Genomic DNA, 15,852 nt, shown 5'->3' on the forward strand with positions numbered 1-15,852 from the left:
AATATATTCTATGCCATCTTGAGTGAATGTAAGAAATCTGTAGCGAATGAAAATGGTATTTATGCAGACGTTTATCCAAATATTGTTTTGTTTCTCAGAGAAGAGAGCTCTTTGGTGGAGCAGTTTGTTTTTGAGGTGCTGGTGGTGTTTGTTGAGAGTCTGGCTCTGGCCCACTTTGATGAAAAGTCCCTGGGTAAGACTAGACATATTCTCTTCATCAATACGTCCTGTTTGATGCTCATGAGTCATGACTATGATCTATCCTGTCATATTGTTATTTTCTACACAGGAACTGTCCAACAGTGTTGTAGTTCCCTGGATCATCTGATGAGAATCATCAAGCACAAGGCAGACTCGCTCAATAAGAATACCAAGAGACGCATACCCAGGTACACACACATTTGATTAGGATATTATTCTTAACTTCCCTTAATTCACATTTGTAATGTGAGTAAAGTGAACATTATGTGTCTGTGTTGTAACAAACTGACAGACCTGCATTTTCACTCTTTCTGCAGAGGATTCCCTCCAGACCAGTCAGTGTGCTTGTCAGATGTAGTCATGTGGCTGCTGACCCAGTGTGGAAGACCACAGACTGAGTGCCGACACAAAAGCATGGAGCTCTTCTTTGAACTTGTGCCTCTGCTGCCCGGTAACCGGCAGGATATTTATAATGATTATATTGAATATAATGATTCAGGGACTCTCCTCTTCGAAGACATTTCAATCTCCTTCAGAATTTGAACATAACATGAATTGACCAAATCAACTTGAAATTAACAACTGTAAAAATATTCACTGGTAGCACAGGGATTCTTTTTGACCAATCTCAGAATTTCACTTAGCAGAAAATATGTCCAGAATTATTTACTGTGGTTTTAATTAAATGTTATAGGAAAGCTTGGTCCAATAAATAGTGTAGAAATGCCTTTTGTGATTTAGGTCATTTTGCACCTCTAGGATTGTATTAGAATTGCATATCAGAATGATTACTAAGATTATAGAGAAAAACATAACACATTTTTATTCAATATGACTACACAGTTTCTTTAAAATGTCTCTCTTTTCTTCTTTTGACAGGTAAAGCATCTCCTGCGGCGTGGCTGGACGAACAGGTGAAGCAGCGTGGTCCAGGTTTTCTCGTTTCGTGTTTGGAGGGAGGCGGTTTACTCTCCCAGCCTACTTTGAGAGAGGTTGAAGCCCCCTTCAGCATCAGAGGCACCTTGCAGTGGATGGATCTACTGCTGGCTGCTCTTGACTGCTACAGCACCTTCACAAAACTGCACTGTGTGCAACCCCAGAGGATCCTGGGTGGGTGAATCCACACCATGAATTACCTCAATTTAAGATGCATAACTAAAATCTTCTCATATCCTTTGTTTCTCCCATTCCTTTCCGCATCCAGGCACTGGTGAGAAGTCCAGCTTTTTGCCAGCTGTCCGTTTCTTCCTTACAGAGCTGTCCATGCAAGACGTTCAGGCTGCCAGAGCTTGCTTCAGAATAGGTAGTGCAGGTCAGTCACACTTAAGCCCTCGTGAGACAGAGCAGTACAACTACAGCAAGTGCTCCATCATTGTCCGAATGCTGGAGTTCTCCACCATGGTACTAAAGAAATGTCCACAGGATCTCTGGAAGGTAAGATCTTTGTTGCCTGTATATTTCAGGGGAAAGATAATAAATTGAAAAAAGGTTAAAATAGTATTTTATGATCTTATTTACTTTTGTTCTAAGAGTCTACTTGCCAAACGCTCTAGTGAACCTACCAGAATCTACAAAGTAAAAAAATAATAATACCATGCTGCTTTAACTTTTTCACTTTCTCTTTAGTTAATGGAGCAGGATTTTTTCAACACTTCTTTCTTCACACTGGTGGCACTGACGGTGTGTGAGCCCTCTTCCATTGGGTTCAACATGGCTGATCTAGAAGTGATAACTCAGCTGCCAGAAGTATGCGCTCCTTTGCTTAAAGTTTTGGCATCAACGCCTTACAGGACACAAGTGGAGAGCAGCATTAGGAAGAGAATAACCGTACAGAGGTCTGCTTAATTTGTATTTGGTTTCAGTGAATTATTCATACATAGTTATAAAGTTATGTTTACACCTAGCTACTCTGACACGTTGCGCAGTGGTGCTCAAAAGTTTAAATCCAGTTTGTATTTTTTCCTGATTCCATTACACCTCCTATTTCCTAATGTCTCAACGTACATTTGTAGAAAGGCTATAAACTGTGGTTACAGTTCCAGTGATTTGGAAATATTGTTGATGAAATTTTCAATTTTTTTAACTGATTTTAGTGATTGAAGTAAATAGTTTTTATGTGTGTGTCTTAATTGTTCTGGACAGTGTGGAGGAGTTGTGTGCAATTGATCTGTATGAGGCAGACACCAGAGACAGTCATGCTAGCATGCATCTTTTACTCTCAGCCTGTAAGCAGCTTCACCAGTCTGGGCTGCTCAACTCTGTTCTGCACAGTCAGGTACACACTGCTCAAATGAATGTTATTGTAATTCTGTTCAGTCTACGTAATAGTTACATTGACTTGGGTTGGGATGTTTACAATTTCTCTGTAGGATGCTGGTTTCGGTCACTCTCTGGGCTCCAAACTTCTCACTAGTGTGTATAAAAGCATAGCTCCTGGAAACGAAAGGAAGTCTCTGCCCTCCATGGATGTTGGCAGCAGGAAGTTGGCTAACAGTCTTGTGCAGTTGGCGTTCTGTTTGGGAAATCAGGTAAGTGGTTTGAATTACAGGGAAGGACTAAAGCTGGGAACACATTACAAGACTGTCAGGCCGATTATGAATGTAATTTGGTTGTGACGACTGATCATGCCCAAACAGACCGGGTCTGTTCCAGTTGGTCTCAGTCTGTGTTTACAAGCCGTGTAGTGTGCAGAGTCTGAAGATTCTAGTCTTATAATTTAAGAACCAGCCGTAAGACATTGAAGATCACAGAATGTTCATGTTCAACCTTGAAACCGGTCTTTTTTGTTTCCCTAAACAACTCAGAGTGAACAGACGGTTGACCTTCTGCTGAACACCATTACACTCTCCGTCCCTCTCTCTGGCAGTCTGAATCCTCACTTCCTCAGCTTCTCTCACGGAGAGTACTTCTACAGCCTCTTCCAGACATCTCTGAATACTGAGTTACTCCGCAGTGTGGAGTGCACAGTGCCGCTGCTGCTGGCTGCAGCCAACCAGAACCCCAGCATGGTGAGGCATCAAACTAGACTGGGCTACGTTTCCTAAAAGCATTGTTAGCCTATGTAAAATGGCCCCAATGGTCTTTATGATCCAGCCAGATCAACGGGAAGTGCATCTCTGGTAAACAAAAACACCAGCAGGATAAAACTCTAGTTTCTCTACACGTATTTTGACTGAACCCTTGAAATTGTGTCTAACTTGAGATTATAACATGCTTTTGCTCTTGATTGGTTAGACAAATAATACAAATAAGTCCTAGATGTTTTACCATTTTCTCCCTAAGCACTGAAATCTGAAGTTTTCCTGTCCAACTGTCTTTTTAGGTTAGTGTGTTGCTGAACGGCATGTTGGATCATAGTTTCCGTGAGCGTTCTGTCAGAAAGTCCCAAGGCTCACAATTGGCTGAACAGGTGCTGAAGGAGTGGGATTTACTCAGGCCATGGTGGGACGGTCCTGCAGCCTCACCAGAGAGCAAAACTTCAGTCCTGTCCTTGCTCGCCAAAGTGCTCCAGGTACCACATACTCAATAATACTTTATTTTCTGTGCATTGTGAAGAGCTAAAATGGTTGCATGAATGGGAATTTCAGGAGTAGATTTTAAGATTTCGTTTTTTTCTGCAGATAAATTCCTCTGTATGCTCCAATACAGATCACCCAGCATTCAATGGTGTGTTCACCACTTTCACTGCTCTTCTCACAGATATATCTATGCCATTAAATCTCAAGGTAATCTTTTCCAATTTTTAGCAGTCAAATTTTAATTTACTCTGTACTTTGCAAATATACACGACAATCTGCACCAGTTGTACAATATAGTCTTCTCTTATTCTTGTCGTGGCATTTTTTTTTTTTTACATTGACACTGTAATATGGTAAAGACCAAAGCTAAATCTGGAAACAGTGCATGTTTATGGCATTTGGCAAATGGAGTCTATATTCATTTCTTCATATCTTTCTCTCTGTGATTAGAGCCAGGCTCTGATCATGCTGCCCTTCTTCACTGCATTACCCAGCATGCCACTGGAGGAGCTCAGGAGGGCTCTGGAGAGGCTGGTGGCTACACATTTCCCTATGCAGTCAGATGAATTCCCCCGGGGATCACTTCAGTGCAACAACTACATGGACTGCATTCGCAAAGTGAGATGCTTAAACTGGATATTAATTTTTTGTATATTATAATCTTTCATTTCAGAGGTGGCCATATCTTTTCAAAAAGTATTCTTTTGCTCCTGATTTCACCTGCTATAATTTCCATTGAATGTACTTTGGAAACTCAAAGTCAGTCAATTTAAAACTATGGATTCTTGACTTCTTAAAAATCATATTGCTTTAAGTGCTCTTATTTTTTTTAATATTTTAAATAAATATAACTCATCTTTATTAAGTAACATAGGTCCTATACCCAAGACTATATTTTGCATCTTTATTTTATTTGGTTTCTTAAAGATTTGTTATATTATCTGATTTTCTTTTTTACAAGTGCAAAAAATGTTTATTATCCTCACAAGTTATCCACTCCGAAGACTATGGATACTGTTTCACTTTTACAATTTCATTATACCTTGCTTAATCAGTAATTTAAACAACATTTTGACTCTTTTTTTGAAATAAGGTAAAACTGGAGTGAACAGGGAGAACATAAAAAAAGTATTTTTTATGTTAAATGATAATAATTAGTCCTTCATTTTGGTAACGGCAGTTTTTAGAGGCCCTGCAGCTGTCTCAGAGTCCTGTGTTATTGAAGCTCATGGCTAGAGTTCTGTGCCGGGATAAAAAACATATCATGGAGGAACTCTTTCAGACCTGCTTTCAAAATATTGCTCGCCAGTAAGTACCAAAAATTCCTGTTTATATGTCTATTATTTAAAGTTCATAGATTTATTTCTAAAATGCATTTGTTGCATATTATTTCTCTTTATCAGGTCCCAGTTGGAAAGACAGGTTCTTCTCCTCAGCACTATCTACCAGTCATTTCAAGCCAAAGATGTTCCTTCAAACTCCATGCTCATGGGTCTTATAGACAGAGTCCTTCTACTACTGGCCTCTTACTGCAGCCCTCAGGCACTCTCTCAGTTCTTCATTACCAATATTGCTGATATCATGTCTACTCTACAGGCACGCTTCACTAAGGTGAGTATACAATGCTTAAATCGATTCAGATGCGCTCAAAACTAGTGATGGGTGCTTAACTTTGCGAATCATTTGTTTCGAACCAGTTATTCGGAGCGCGTTTCAAACTGCCAAAGTCATATGATTTCTGTAAACGAAGCTTCGCTACGTCATAACGGTTCTGAAATGTTTAGAAATTTCAATAGTTTGCCGCTAGGGGATGTTCTATAGGGGGCAATTTCTGTAAAATTTCTGGTTTTTACCTGATCTTGAATCAGTCTTATAAATGTTTATACATTTAATGACACATTAGTATAATAAAAAGCAAGAGTTGTAGTTAATAGTCTTTTATTGGTCTGATTAACCAAGCTCTCCATAAAAACAAACAAACATTACAACCATAACAATTTAACAAAACAACACATATCATAAAAACACTTGATATTTAAACAAGGCAGGGTAGGCAATTTGGGAGTGGCTTGCAATATCAGCTTTAAAGTCCACATGAAATCAAATTTGACCATACTTACTTTGTTTGCCTAAATTGATCGTTTTGTGGTGAACAATTCATCCATGCAAGTCAATCCACACAAAAAAGTTTTTGGCTTCGTAATCTTTAATCAAAATCTGAAAATGCCCCTCCCCTCTGCATTGGAGGACCTTCCCTGATGACGTAGGTTTGACGGCTTGGTTTGGGAAACGCTTAACCACTCCCCTCAAACCGTTAGTCCGAGATGAGCGAGAGATGGAGAGGAGGAGCGCTAGAGTAAAACCCTGCCCTCTCTTCAATATTCCTTTTCACTGGGAAATACATCACAACACTGGAGAAAAGTAGTTTGTATCTTCCGGTTCACGCGGACTTTAAAAGCATAAGATCCCACCCTCCCTTCAGAAGACATGAACGCACACAGCAGATTCTGCAAAGCGTCACGAAACGAGTGATGGCGTTAAATTATTAATAATGAACGTAAACAACTTACTGAGCTCTAGTTGTTCCACGTGGAACGCACTGATGACGCGTGATGTCTGCACGAGGTATAGAAATACATATGTTGACAGGTTATGTTGTTAATTGTACTTAATAGATTGCACTTTCAAAAAACCATTTGCAATTAGTTTGTAAAAAGTGTTTTACGCTTGTTTGAGCTGATTTTTTGCTACATTTACACTGTTCTGACCAGCAGAGGCTACCAGCATGTGGCAGTTCGAACGCTTTGAAACACTGAATCATTTTGCAAAGCAAATGATTCACTTGATTCAGAGTTTCGAAAAGCTTTTTTTCTTCCCATCACTATTCAAAACATGTTTTTGTCTTTTCAATCATTGTTTCTGCTATTGTGTCTTTCCTGTCATATGTCCTCCAGTCTGTGGAGTCAGTGTTTGAGAGTCAGATTATGATGAAGATTGGCTGTTGTAAGCTGTTGGAGGTGTTATACTCTCGTCTGCCTAAAGAGGAAGTCTATTCTAAAAACTCTGCTATCAACCAGGCCTTCTGTGGCACTGGCAGTGCTGAAGGCAACGAGCTTTCCAAAAACCTCCTCAAGTATGTTGAGTGATATGACAATTTTCTTTTTTTACCTTCAAGAGCATATGAAGAGTTCAGATGCAAAAGCCTCTAAGTGCCATCTGAAATTTTCTTCTAGAATGATCATTTTTATCAAGCTTGTATATTTAAGTTCAGTAATTTCAATTAAATGACAATTAATAGGTAATTTGCATTGCCATTTAAGTGAAATTATTGAACATAAATTTACGAGCTTGATAAAAACAATCATTCTAGAAGAAAATTTCAGATGGCACTTAGAGGCTTTTGCATCTGAACTCTTCATATATAACACTTTATATGGTCAGCTGATTAAGTGTTATTAACACTCTTGTGCCCCTTTGATGTTACCAAAGGAATAGTTTTCTACAGAATTCCTTAGACTGGAACACAATTTTTTTTTTTTTTATAAAGTCCTTAAAGTCGACATGAAGTTAAAATTGACAATTCTTAATTATTTATAGAGTATTGCAGTGTATTGGAGGAGAGAGAGGTACAATATTGGGAAAGGACCACAAGCCGGGACTTGAACTTGGGTCGCCTGAAGTGCTGTTGCTCTATATGTCGGTGCTGCCCACAAGGCTATGGCTCCGACATTATAAATGCTTTATCTGTGTTTTAAAAACTTTAACTTCCACTTTCCCTCGCAACTGCATTTCTTCAGTCTCGGGAATTCTGGAGCAAACTGCAAAAATGTCATAATAAAGTAGAATTTCTGATCAATACAATATATGTCAGATTGTGTTTTGAGGCCTTCACTGAGAACATGGCAGGAGAGACAGTCCTGCTGGATCTGAGGAGACAGTATCACTGTGCTGCTTATAACTGTACCATCGCCCTGATCAGCTGCAGCTTCAATGAGACCAAGTTTTATCAGGGCTTCCTCTTCACTGAGAAACCTGACAAGGTCTGTTACTGCTCACAAAAAAAAACAAAAAAAAAACTCAATACTTATTGTGTAAAAGCAGTTCATAATTCAATGTTTATGTAATTTTTTTTTTCCATTTTTACAATTTATTAATGTATGGTATTTGTTCACTTACCATTTATGTTCTTGGCAGCCTAGTTTATCAAATAACCATAAAAATTACTCTTTCTGTTGGTCACCATTTTACATAAGAAAGGCACACACACATTCCTAGTGAAACAGACTCTCTCTGATAGAAGTATAACCTCTCCTGTAGGTGAATTTTGTCATTTGATATTTTCCAGAATCAGTTTATATTTGACAACCTTATTGATACACAAAGGGTGTACAACTTTCCTATAGAGATTGATGTAAGTAAAGCTCTTAAACATATAATATGATATTTGTACTTGTTTTGTGTTGTTTGGTATCATGTTTCCTTGCATTTACAGGTCCCTATTGAGAGGAAAAAGAAATATGTCATGATCAGGAAAGAAGTGAGTGGAGAAAACGGAGGTAGGTTGACTGAGATATTCACAAGCTTTTTAACAACTGCATGTTTACAAAGATAAATGCCATCCACTAATATTCATGAAAATGCTGTTGTTGTCATCATGCATATTCCTTGTAAAGCAGTGCAGGCTCCCATCTGCTCTCTTAAAACTCTTGTTCTTTTTCAGATGCCCCTGTATACCTCTCCTCCCAGTCCTACATGGCAGACAGCAGTCTCAGTGAGGAGATGAGTCAGTTTGACTTCTCCACTGGAGTTCAGAGCTTCTCCTACAACTCCCAGAATCCTTCAGGCGAGAACAGCTCCAGCAGGACTCGAGTAGGTCCTTCTGTAGTAGTTTTCTATAAAGTAGAGGTCATCTGTTTCAGAATATTATCTCTAAGATTATATAATAAATATTTTATGAATAACTGTCTGCATTATTAGGAGCGTAGGGAGGTTGTGTCTCAAGATGAGACTGTGGAGCTGGAGATGGATGAGCTGAATCAACATGAGTGTATGGCCAATATGACGGCACTACTGCACCACATGCAAAGGAACAACATTACCCCTAAAATAGAGGAGGTCTGTCTCAGCATGACCTCATGGCCATGAACAGTTTTGCCTAGATTTTGTGAGAACACTGTCAGATATGTGCTATGTTTTGTTTTGTTTTGTTTTGTTTTAGGGTGTGACACCTAGTGTTCTTCCTCCCTGGATGAAGTTCCTGCAGGGGAAGCTGGACAATCCATCCACCCCTCTGAACATTAGACTCTTCATAGCCAAACTAATCATCAATACCGAAGAGGTACTGCCTCAGCATTTTCATATCTCTGGATTTATTGATATGTTGTTTATGTGTTGCTTTTATTGTACATCTTTATGTCCAGATATTTCGTCCATATGCGAAGCATTGGCTGGGCCCACTGGTGCAGCTGGTGGTTTCCAGTAGCAATGGAGGAGAGGGCATTCACTTTATGGTTGTGGACATTGTGGTGACTGTCCTCTCATGGGCCAGTTTGACCACACCAAAAGTAAGTATGAGATGGTATTTTTATAAATTGCGTATTGACTTCCAATCTGTCTGTATGTGTGTACATGTACTTTTTTTGCAAAGAAACCTGCGTATGAAAATTATGTAGGTATGTTGCATACTTTTTAATCTAGTTTGTCTTATCTCTCTCACCATTTAGGGTAGCACAAGAGATGAAGTTTTGGCCAATAGGCTCCTTGGGTTTCTGGTTAAGAACTGCTTCCACACCAAACGGGCGGTTTTCCGCCACAATCTGGAGATCATCCGCACAGTTGTGGAATGCTGGAAGGACTGCCTCACAATACCCTACGAGTAAGAAAACAGACATTTAGACTGCTTTTTTTCCTGGTTCGTAATAAATTGAATTGAAGGACACAAATTATGACATACTGTATGGTTATGAACAATTATGCAGACATGAAGCTGAAGCATTTGATATGCTTCTATTATATCATTATATAATATTTTAGAAATTTAAAAAGAGCAGCCCAGGTTATTTTTGAATGGCTTAATATACTTTATTTATTAACTGTAGTTTGTAAATGTAGTGAAAATATTTCAAATTGAGAGTTGCTGAGATTGCAGGCTTGGATTTTTTATGCCAGGCTAAATGACCATGCATGAGTGGATGGATTGCAAAATCCTAAAGATTTTTTCCCCCTTTCCTCCTTTAGTTTGATATATGAACGGTTTGCTGGAACAGATCCCAACAGCAAGGATAACTCTGTTGGATTGCAGCTTTTAGGTATTGCAATGGCCAATAATCTTCCTCCTTATGATGCTGCATGTGGCATTGAGCACGACAGGTAAACATTTTTTTTAATTGTATTTTATTATTATTCATTTTCTCATACAAATGTGATTCATGTTTTTTTTTTCTGAAATTGTAAATTTGTATTAAAACCAGTGTTGTTCTGTTACAATTTTTCTTATAGATACTTCCAGTCACTGGCCAACAACTTATCATTCATCAGATATAAGGAGGTGTATTCAGCAGCTGCTGAGATCATTGGGTTAATCCTAAACTACATGACTGAGCGAGAAAATGTATGTGTGGCTGTTTGTTCCTGCCCAACTATATCACATTTGTCACCAGAGTTATTTAGCTTTCGTTTAATGTATTATTGTGGAATATGATGGTTGTCTTTAGATACTGTAGTGTCCAGTAAACTTACTATTGTTTTTGTTTTTTTACGTGGTAGCAAAATGAAGGGCCCTTGTTGAATATCACTATTACAAAGCTCATGGATTTGAGGAAGAAGGAGGTGGATGACAAATTTATTGTTTGCCTAAGCAAAGTGTCCAAACACTTCCCACCTTTGGTGGATCGGTGAGATCAAATCCAAATCCAAAGTCTTATCCGATAAAAGCTAAAGCATATGTCTGTAAACAATGTTTGTTTTTATATTCCACAGATTCGTAAATCCTGTTTTTTATTTGCTGCCAAAGCTGCATGGGATGTTGAAGACACACTGCCTTGAATGTGTGCTGAGTCGTGCTGATGTCATCCCTGAAATCTTCCTGCACCTGAAGACCAAAGGCCTCACACAGATCATGAGCCACAAGTCAGTTAATACTGCAGTAGCTCACGTCTCCATTGTTTTACTTGTGTTATAGTTGAGAGAAACCCTCTTCATATCACACGCTGTGTCTTTCAGAGATGAAGCCAGACAGCGTGTTTGTCTGGACATCATACATAAGATCCTGGCATGTCTGAAGCCAGAAGAGCTAAAGGAGATTTTGGGAACTGTCACAGCATTTGTGTCTCATCCTTCTCCTGTCTGCAGAGAGAGAATGTATGACATCCTGATGTGGATCCAGGACAACTACAGGTAACTGACTTTACAAGCCTCCCCTTCTCCAGTCCATTCATCTCACACAAAGGACTTTTGTTGTTTATTTCTCTCTATATGGTTCCCATGAGGTTCTTAGCTTTTTTGTTGTTGTTGTTACAGTTACAGTTTTATGATTGAATGTGTTTTGCATTTACCATTTCATCACAAATTAAATGCACTCTACCATTCAAATGTTTAGGGTCGGTAAGATTTTTAATCTTTTATTTTTAATTTAATTTTAATTTAAAAAAAAATAATGTTTAAGGCGGTAAGACAAAATACAGTAAAAATGATAGTATTGTGAAAAAATATATTTTTGTTTTCAAAATAAAATCTGTAATGGCAAAGCTGAATTTTCTGTGTCATTACTCCAGACTTTAGTGTCAGATAATCATTCAGAAATCATACTAATTCTTTGGTGCTCAAGAAACATTTTATTGTTATCAGTGTTGAAAACAGATAACTGCTTAATATTTTTGAGGAAACTGTTATACATTTTTTTTCCTGATTCTTTGATGAATAGAAAGTTCAAAATAACAGCATAGCATTTATTTGAAATATTTTTGAGATTATAAATGTCTTTACTGTTACTTTTGATCAGTTTAGTACATTCATGCTGAATAAATAAATTCATTTCTTCTAGAAAAAAAAAATTCTTACTCACAGTAACCCCAAATTCTGAACGGTAGTGTGCGTATAATAATGGTGTGTTTGCAGTGATTCTGAGAGCAGGGAAGACAGCACCTCTGTTGAAGTGCTCGGTACAGCTCGGGAGAGTCTCCTCCAGGGGCTGATAGATGAAAACCATGGCTTACAGTAAGCAGACTAGATGCCTGCTTTGATCATTTCATTAAACTTTTTCACACCTTTGAATAACAAATGCATTAGCATTTATGCATTTGAATCTCCTCACTAATCACCCTAAAATAATTTCTTATATCCCTATGTGATTTCTCTTGAAGGCTTTATGTGCGCAATTTCTGGAGTCACGAGAGCCGTTTACCTCCAGACACTATGGAGCGCATGCTTGTCGTGCTGAAGTCACTGTATTCATCCCGCATTGAAGAACAGTTCCTCAGTCTGGCCACTGACCTGCTACTCGAGATGACCAGTCACAGCCCTGACTTCACACTCAGCATGTTTGAGTTTCCACTCTCTGAGTGCAAGTTCCAGGTAAGAACTGTTACTTATTACCGCATTTCAAAAGTCATATCTGCATGCTGTGTATTTTACCTGGCTCTTGTAATCATACCTAGTATTTGATTAATTCAAATGGAAGTTGTTTTTGCAGACCATAATTTCAGTGCTTTCGATTCTACTCGTCTATTCCAGGACTACACAATAGACTCTAACTGGCGTTTGCGGAGTACAGTCCTCACACCGATGTTTATGGAGACCCAAGCCACCCAGGGCCCTGGCACTCAGGGTCCAGAGGCTGCAGGAAGCCAGGCATCCACAGTAAGCGGTCAGATCAGGGCCACACAGACGTCCCTGGAGTTCTCCCAGACTCTGGCTCTTGGTGCAGGTACCTCATGAAAATAAAATGAGTCTTAGTTCACCTATATAGTGTTGTTCAGTGGATTTTGTAACCATAGACTCAGATCTGTAGAAAAGATGTGGGGGGAATTTCTTTTTGAAGGATAACTAATGACAATTCACTATAACTTTCTGTGTAATAATAAACATCTGTTCTTTCAGGACGCCGTTCAGCATATAACTGGTTAACCGGGAGTAGTGTGGACACACTGGCTGATTATTCCCTTTCATCTGATTCTTTATCGTCACTCTTGGTGTTTGAGAAAAAGAGATCAGAGAGGCCTCAGGCTTCCTGGAGAGCCGTGGGTGCAGGGTTTGGCTCTAAAAGGCTCACCGCTGCAGGTGACGAGACAGACAGTCGAAGTGCAGGTCAGTCACCAAAGATAAAGGAGAATGCGTGAATACATTTGATTTCTGACAATTCCCTATGATTAAAGGTTAGACTTGACTAGCATTGAGCAGTAGAGACTTCCACAGCAGTGAAACTCTGTGTTGGTTGGTTTTCAAACAGCTGAACGGGAGCGGCGTGCAGACATTCTGAGGCTCAGGAGGAGATTTCTAAAGGATAAAGAAAAGGAGAACATCAGATTTGCCAAGAAAGAAATCCAGTCCCAAAGAACAGAAAGGGTAACTCTTTTTCATAGATAGACATTTGCATTATAATTTGTTTAAGTTTTTTTATTACTATATTCTCTTTTCTGTGTTGTACAGAAGAGAAGAGCAGATCTGAAGATCCGTCAGGATGCTCAGGTCACACTGTACCGCAGCTATAGAGTTGGAGATCTTCCTGATATTCAAATTCAGTACAGCAGCCTCATCGCCCCACTACAAGCTCTGGCACAGGTTCTCTGTGATTCAGGATTAGTATAACAATGTGGTCAAGATGTGTTTGAAAGTAATTGACTGAATATAAAAAATGCACAACAGAATCAAAGTTTTTGTTTAAATTTGTTTTACAGAGGGATGCCACACTGGCGAAGCAGCTGTTCAGCTCACTGTTTGCTGGGGTGCTGGTTGAACTGGAGAAATCCAAGTCTAGTAAAGAAACGAGCAACATTCTAAAGGATCTAGTGCAGATCCTGAACACCTTCCTCAACATGAGCACTGTCTACTTCCCCCCTTTCATTTCTTGTGTGCAGGTGTGTACACACTTGTGATAAGAGATAAGACACAATGGCTCTGTTTATAAGCTAGTGAACAAGGCATCTCACTAGGGCTGAACAGAGCTTGAATATTACAAATCTTGAAGTAAGACTGTTGTCCTGTTAATTGTATTATTTTCCTGTATGCAAACACATTTTATACATTACATTACAGGATATGAGTTATCATCATAAGGACCTTCTTGGTGTTGAGCCGGCTCTTGTCAGTGCCAGCTGTCTTGCCTGTCTGCAGCAGCCCATGGGCATCCTGTTACTGGAGGAAAGTTTGCTTCATGGCACTGGAACATCAGAGGAACCTCCCTCGAAACGAGCTCGAGGCAAACGAGAGCTGCCACCTGACACAGAAAGATGGATCCACCTCGCCAAGTAAGATCAAAACTCCCTCATAAATGTTCGAAGCGTTCACGATGTTCATCAGTTCTATACTGATTCATATTCCTCTGTAGACTTTACAGGTCTTTGGGAGATTATGATGTCGTCAGGGGAATCTTTAGAGGCAAGATTGGTACAAAGTCAATAACATTTACGGCCCTGCAAGCAGAAGCAAAGAGCGATTATGCTGAAGCTGTGAAGCTCTACAATGAGGTATTGATGTGTTTTCTTGGTTACAAACACACTATGGGAACATAAACAGATTCAGAATATGCTTTTTGCTTTAAATGTTTTTAAATGTTTGTTAGAGAATAAGAAACTATCAGATTTTCAATACATGATTATAGTGGCCAAAAGAATTCATGATAATATTATCACAATGACCATAGAAATGATAGAAAAAAAAAAAAATAGATAATGCTATCAGTCAAATTCATCTTTAACTGAATCACTATATAAGTGTAGAGAGGCAGAGAGTTTCTAACCATAACCATAACCGTACAAAAAAAAGAGTCAAAAAGTAAAAAAAAAACTCCCAGAATGGAAAGCTTTTTTCGTGTTGCGAGGAAGTGTCTCTCATCTGTCCTCTCCTCTGAAATGATTTGGTTACACTTTATTTTGATAGTCCAATTTAGACATTCTACTAACTATAAGTAAGTTTGCAACTACATGTCAACTGTTAGGTTAGGGTTAGGTGTTAGGGTTTGGATTAGTAGAATATGTTGACATGTATTTGCAAAGTTACTTATTAAGTAGAATGTCTAAAGTGGACCATAGAAATAAAGTGTTACCAATGATTTTCTGTGGCAGTAGTAGCTACACACCGTCGTCTTCAACGGCCAGCATTCAGTTGCATGCCTACTATATTGGAGTGTCAACCAGATGTTACTGCCTCTGGATTATTTATGAAATATCAACATTACATCAATATTGTCAAAACTGGTATATTCTGACACCCCACAGAGAATTCTAATTTATGAATATTTAATATTTACACTCAATTGTTTAAATGCAAAAGTGCTTTATATCTGACCTTATCAATTTAATTGTGACGTGTTGTTTTGATTCAGGCTTTGAACAAAGAGGACTGGAATGATGGAGAGCCCACAAACACTGAGAAAGATTTCTGGGAGATTGCTGCGCTGGAAGCCTATAATCACCTGACAGAGTGGAAATCTCTGCAGTACTGTGCCACAGTCAACATTGATGACAACTCACCCGTCAACCTAGAAAAAATGTGGACAGAGCCATTTTATGTGGTACGATTTTTAAGTAATTTTGAGCGGTTTCAATTTGAGCTATTTTTTCATGGTTGTGTCACCACAAGGAGTAACTAATCATATTATCTGGAATCTCACCTATTATCAAATAATAGAATATACTGCAGTAATTGCTTCTGTTTATTTCTCTAATAGGAAACATACCTGCAGTACATGATGCGTAGTATGTTGAAGCAGTTGCAGCTGGGCGAGAGAACTCAGGATCTGCTGAGCTTTGTCGATGCTGCCATGAAGATGGAAGACCACAAGATCATCATGGAGACCCATTACAGCCAGGAACTGAGTCTACTGTACATCCTGCAAGAGGACTATGACAGAGCCAAATACTATGCCAATAACTGCATGCAAGTCTTCATGCAGGTCAGTTTCAAACCATTGAGTTGT

At 38.9% G+C, this 15,852-nt stretch overlaps 1 protein-coding gene across 2 annotated transcripts in view; it reads left to right on the forward strand.

The window, feature by feature from the left end:
- LOC308687171 (DNA-dependent protein kinase catalytic subunit-like) overlaps window positions 1-15,852 on the forward strand; it is a 32,520-nt gene that overhangs the window by 7,520 nt on the left and 9,148 nt on the right. For both annotated transcript variants that reach the window (XR_014029705.1, XM_081359460.1), the window contains exons 23-61: window positions 99-193; window positions 290-389; window positions 519-652; window positions 1,081-1,311; window positions 1,406-1,635; window positions 1,828-2,036; window positions 2,344-2,476; window positions 2,571-2,729; window positions 3,006-3,209; window positions 3,524-3,712; window positions 3,822-3,926; window positions 4,170-4,337; window positions 4,900-5,027; window positions 5,123-5,330; window positions 6,674-6,852; window positions 7,591-7,759; window positions 8,065-8,130; window positions 8,212-8,275; window positions 8,440-8,588; window positions 8,697-8,834; window positions 8,938-9,057; window positions 9,140-9,283; window positions 9,443-9,594; window positions 9,957-10,088; window positions 10,218-10,329; window positions 10,485-10,612; window positions 10,698-10,847; window positions 10,941-11,114; window positions 11,835-11,933; window positions 12,080-12,290; window positions 12,450-12,642; window positions 12,816-13,022; window positions 13,165-13,280; window positions 13,365-13,496; window positions 13,613-13,792; window positions 13,971-14,182; window positions 14,263-14,401; window positions 15,259-15,447; window positions 15,604-15,828. Coding sequence is in view for 1 of the 2 variants with exons in the window: in XM_081359460.1 (XP_081215586.1) it covers window positions 99-193; window positions 290-389; window positions 519-652; window positions 1,081-1,311; window positions 1,406-1,635; window positions 1,828-2,036; window positions 2,344-2,476; window positions 2,571-2,729; window positions 3,006-3,209; window positions 3,524-3,712; window positions 3,822-3,926; window positions 4,170-4,337; window positions 4,900-5,027; window positions 5,123-5,330; window positions 6,674-6,852; window positions 7,591-7,759; window positions 8,065-8,130; window positions 8,212-8,275; window positions 8,440-8,588; window positions 8,697-8,834; window positions 8,938-9,057; window positions 9,140-9,283; window positions 9,443-9,594; window positions 9,957-10,088; window positions 10,218-10,329; window positions 10,485-10,612; window positions 10,698-10,847; window positions 10,941-11,114; window positions 11,835-11,933; window positions 12,080-12,290; window positions 12,450-12,642; window positions 12,816-13,022; window positions 13,165-13,280; window positions 13,365-13,496; window positions 13,613-13,792; window positions 13,971-14,182; window positions 14,263-14,401; window positions 15,259-15,447; window positions 15,604-15,828 (6,073 nt within the window). In the remaining variant the exon portion in view is untranslated. The remainder of the gene's footprint in view (window positions 1-98; window positions 194-289; window positions 390-518; window positions 653-1,080; window positions 1,312-1,405; window positions 1,636-1,827; window positions 2,037-2,343; window positions 2,477-2,570; window positions 2,730-3,005; window positions 3,210-3,523; window positions 3,713-3,821; window positions 3,927-4,169; window positions 4,338-4,899; window positions 5,028-5,122; window positions 5,331-6,673; window positions 6,853-7,590; window positions 7,760-8,064; window positions 8,131-8,211; window positions 8,276-8,439; window positions 8,589-8,696; window positions 8,835-8,937; window positions 9,058-9,139; window positions 9,284-9,442; window positions 9,595-9,956; window positions 10,089-10,217; window positions 10,330-10,484; window positions 10,613-10,697; window positions 10,848-10,940; window positions 11,115-11,834; window positions 11,934-12,079; window positions 12,291-12,449; window positions 12,643-12,815; window positions 13,023-13,164; window positions 13,281-13,364; window positions 13,497-13,612; window positions 13,793-13,970; window positions 14,183-14,262; window positions 14,402-15,258; window positions 15,448-15,603; window positions 15,829-15,852) is intronic.

This window comes from Scardinius erythrophthalmus, assembly GCF_964197995.2.
Source record: "Scardinius erythrophthalmus genome assembly, chromosome: 2".
NCBI lineage: Eukaryota > Metazoa > Chordata > Actinopteri > Cypriniformes > Leuciscidae > Scardinius > Scardinius erythrophthalmus.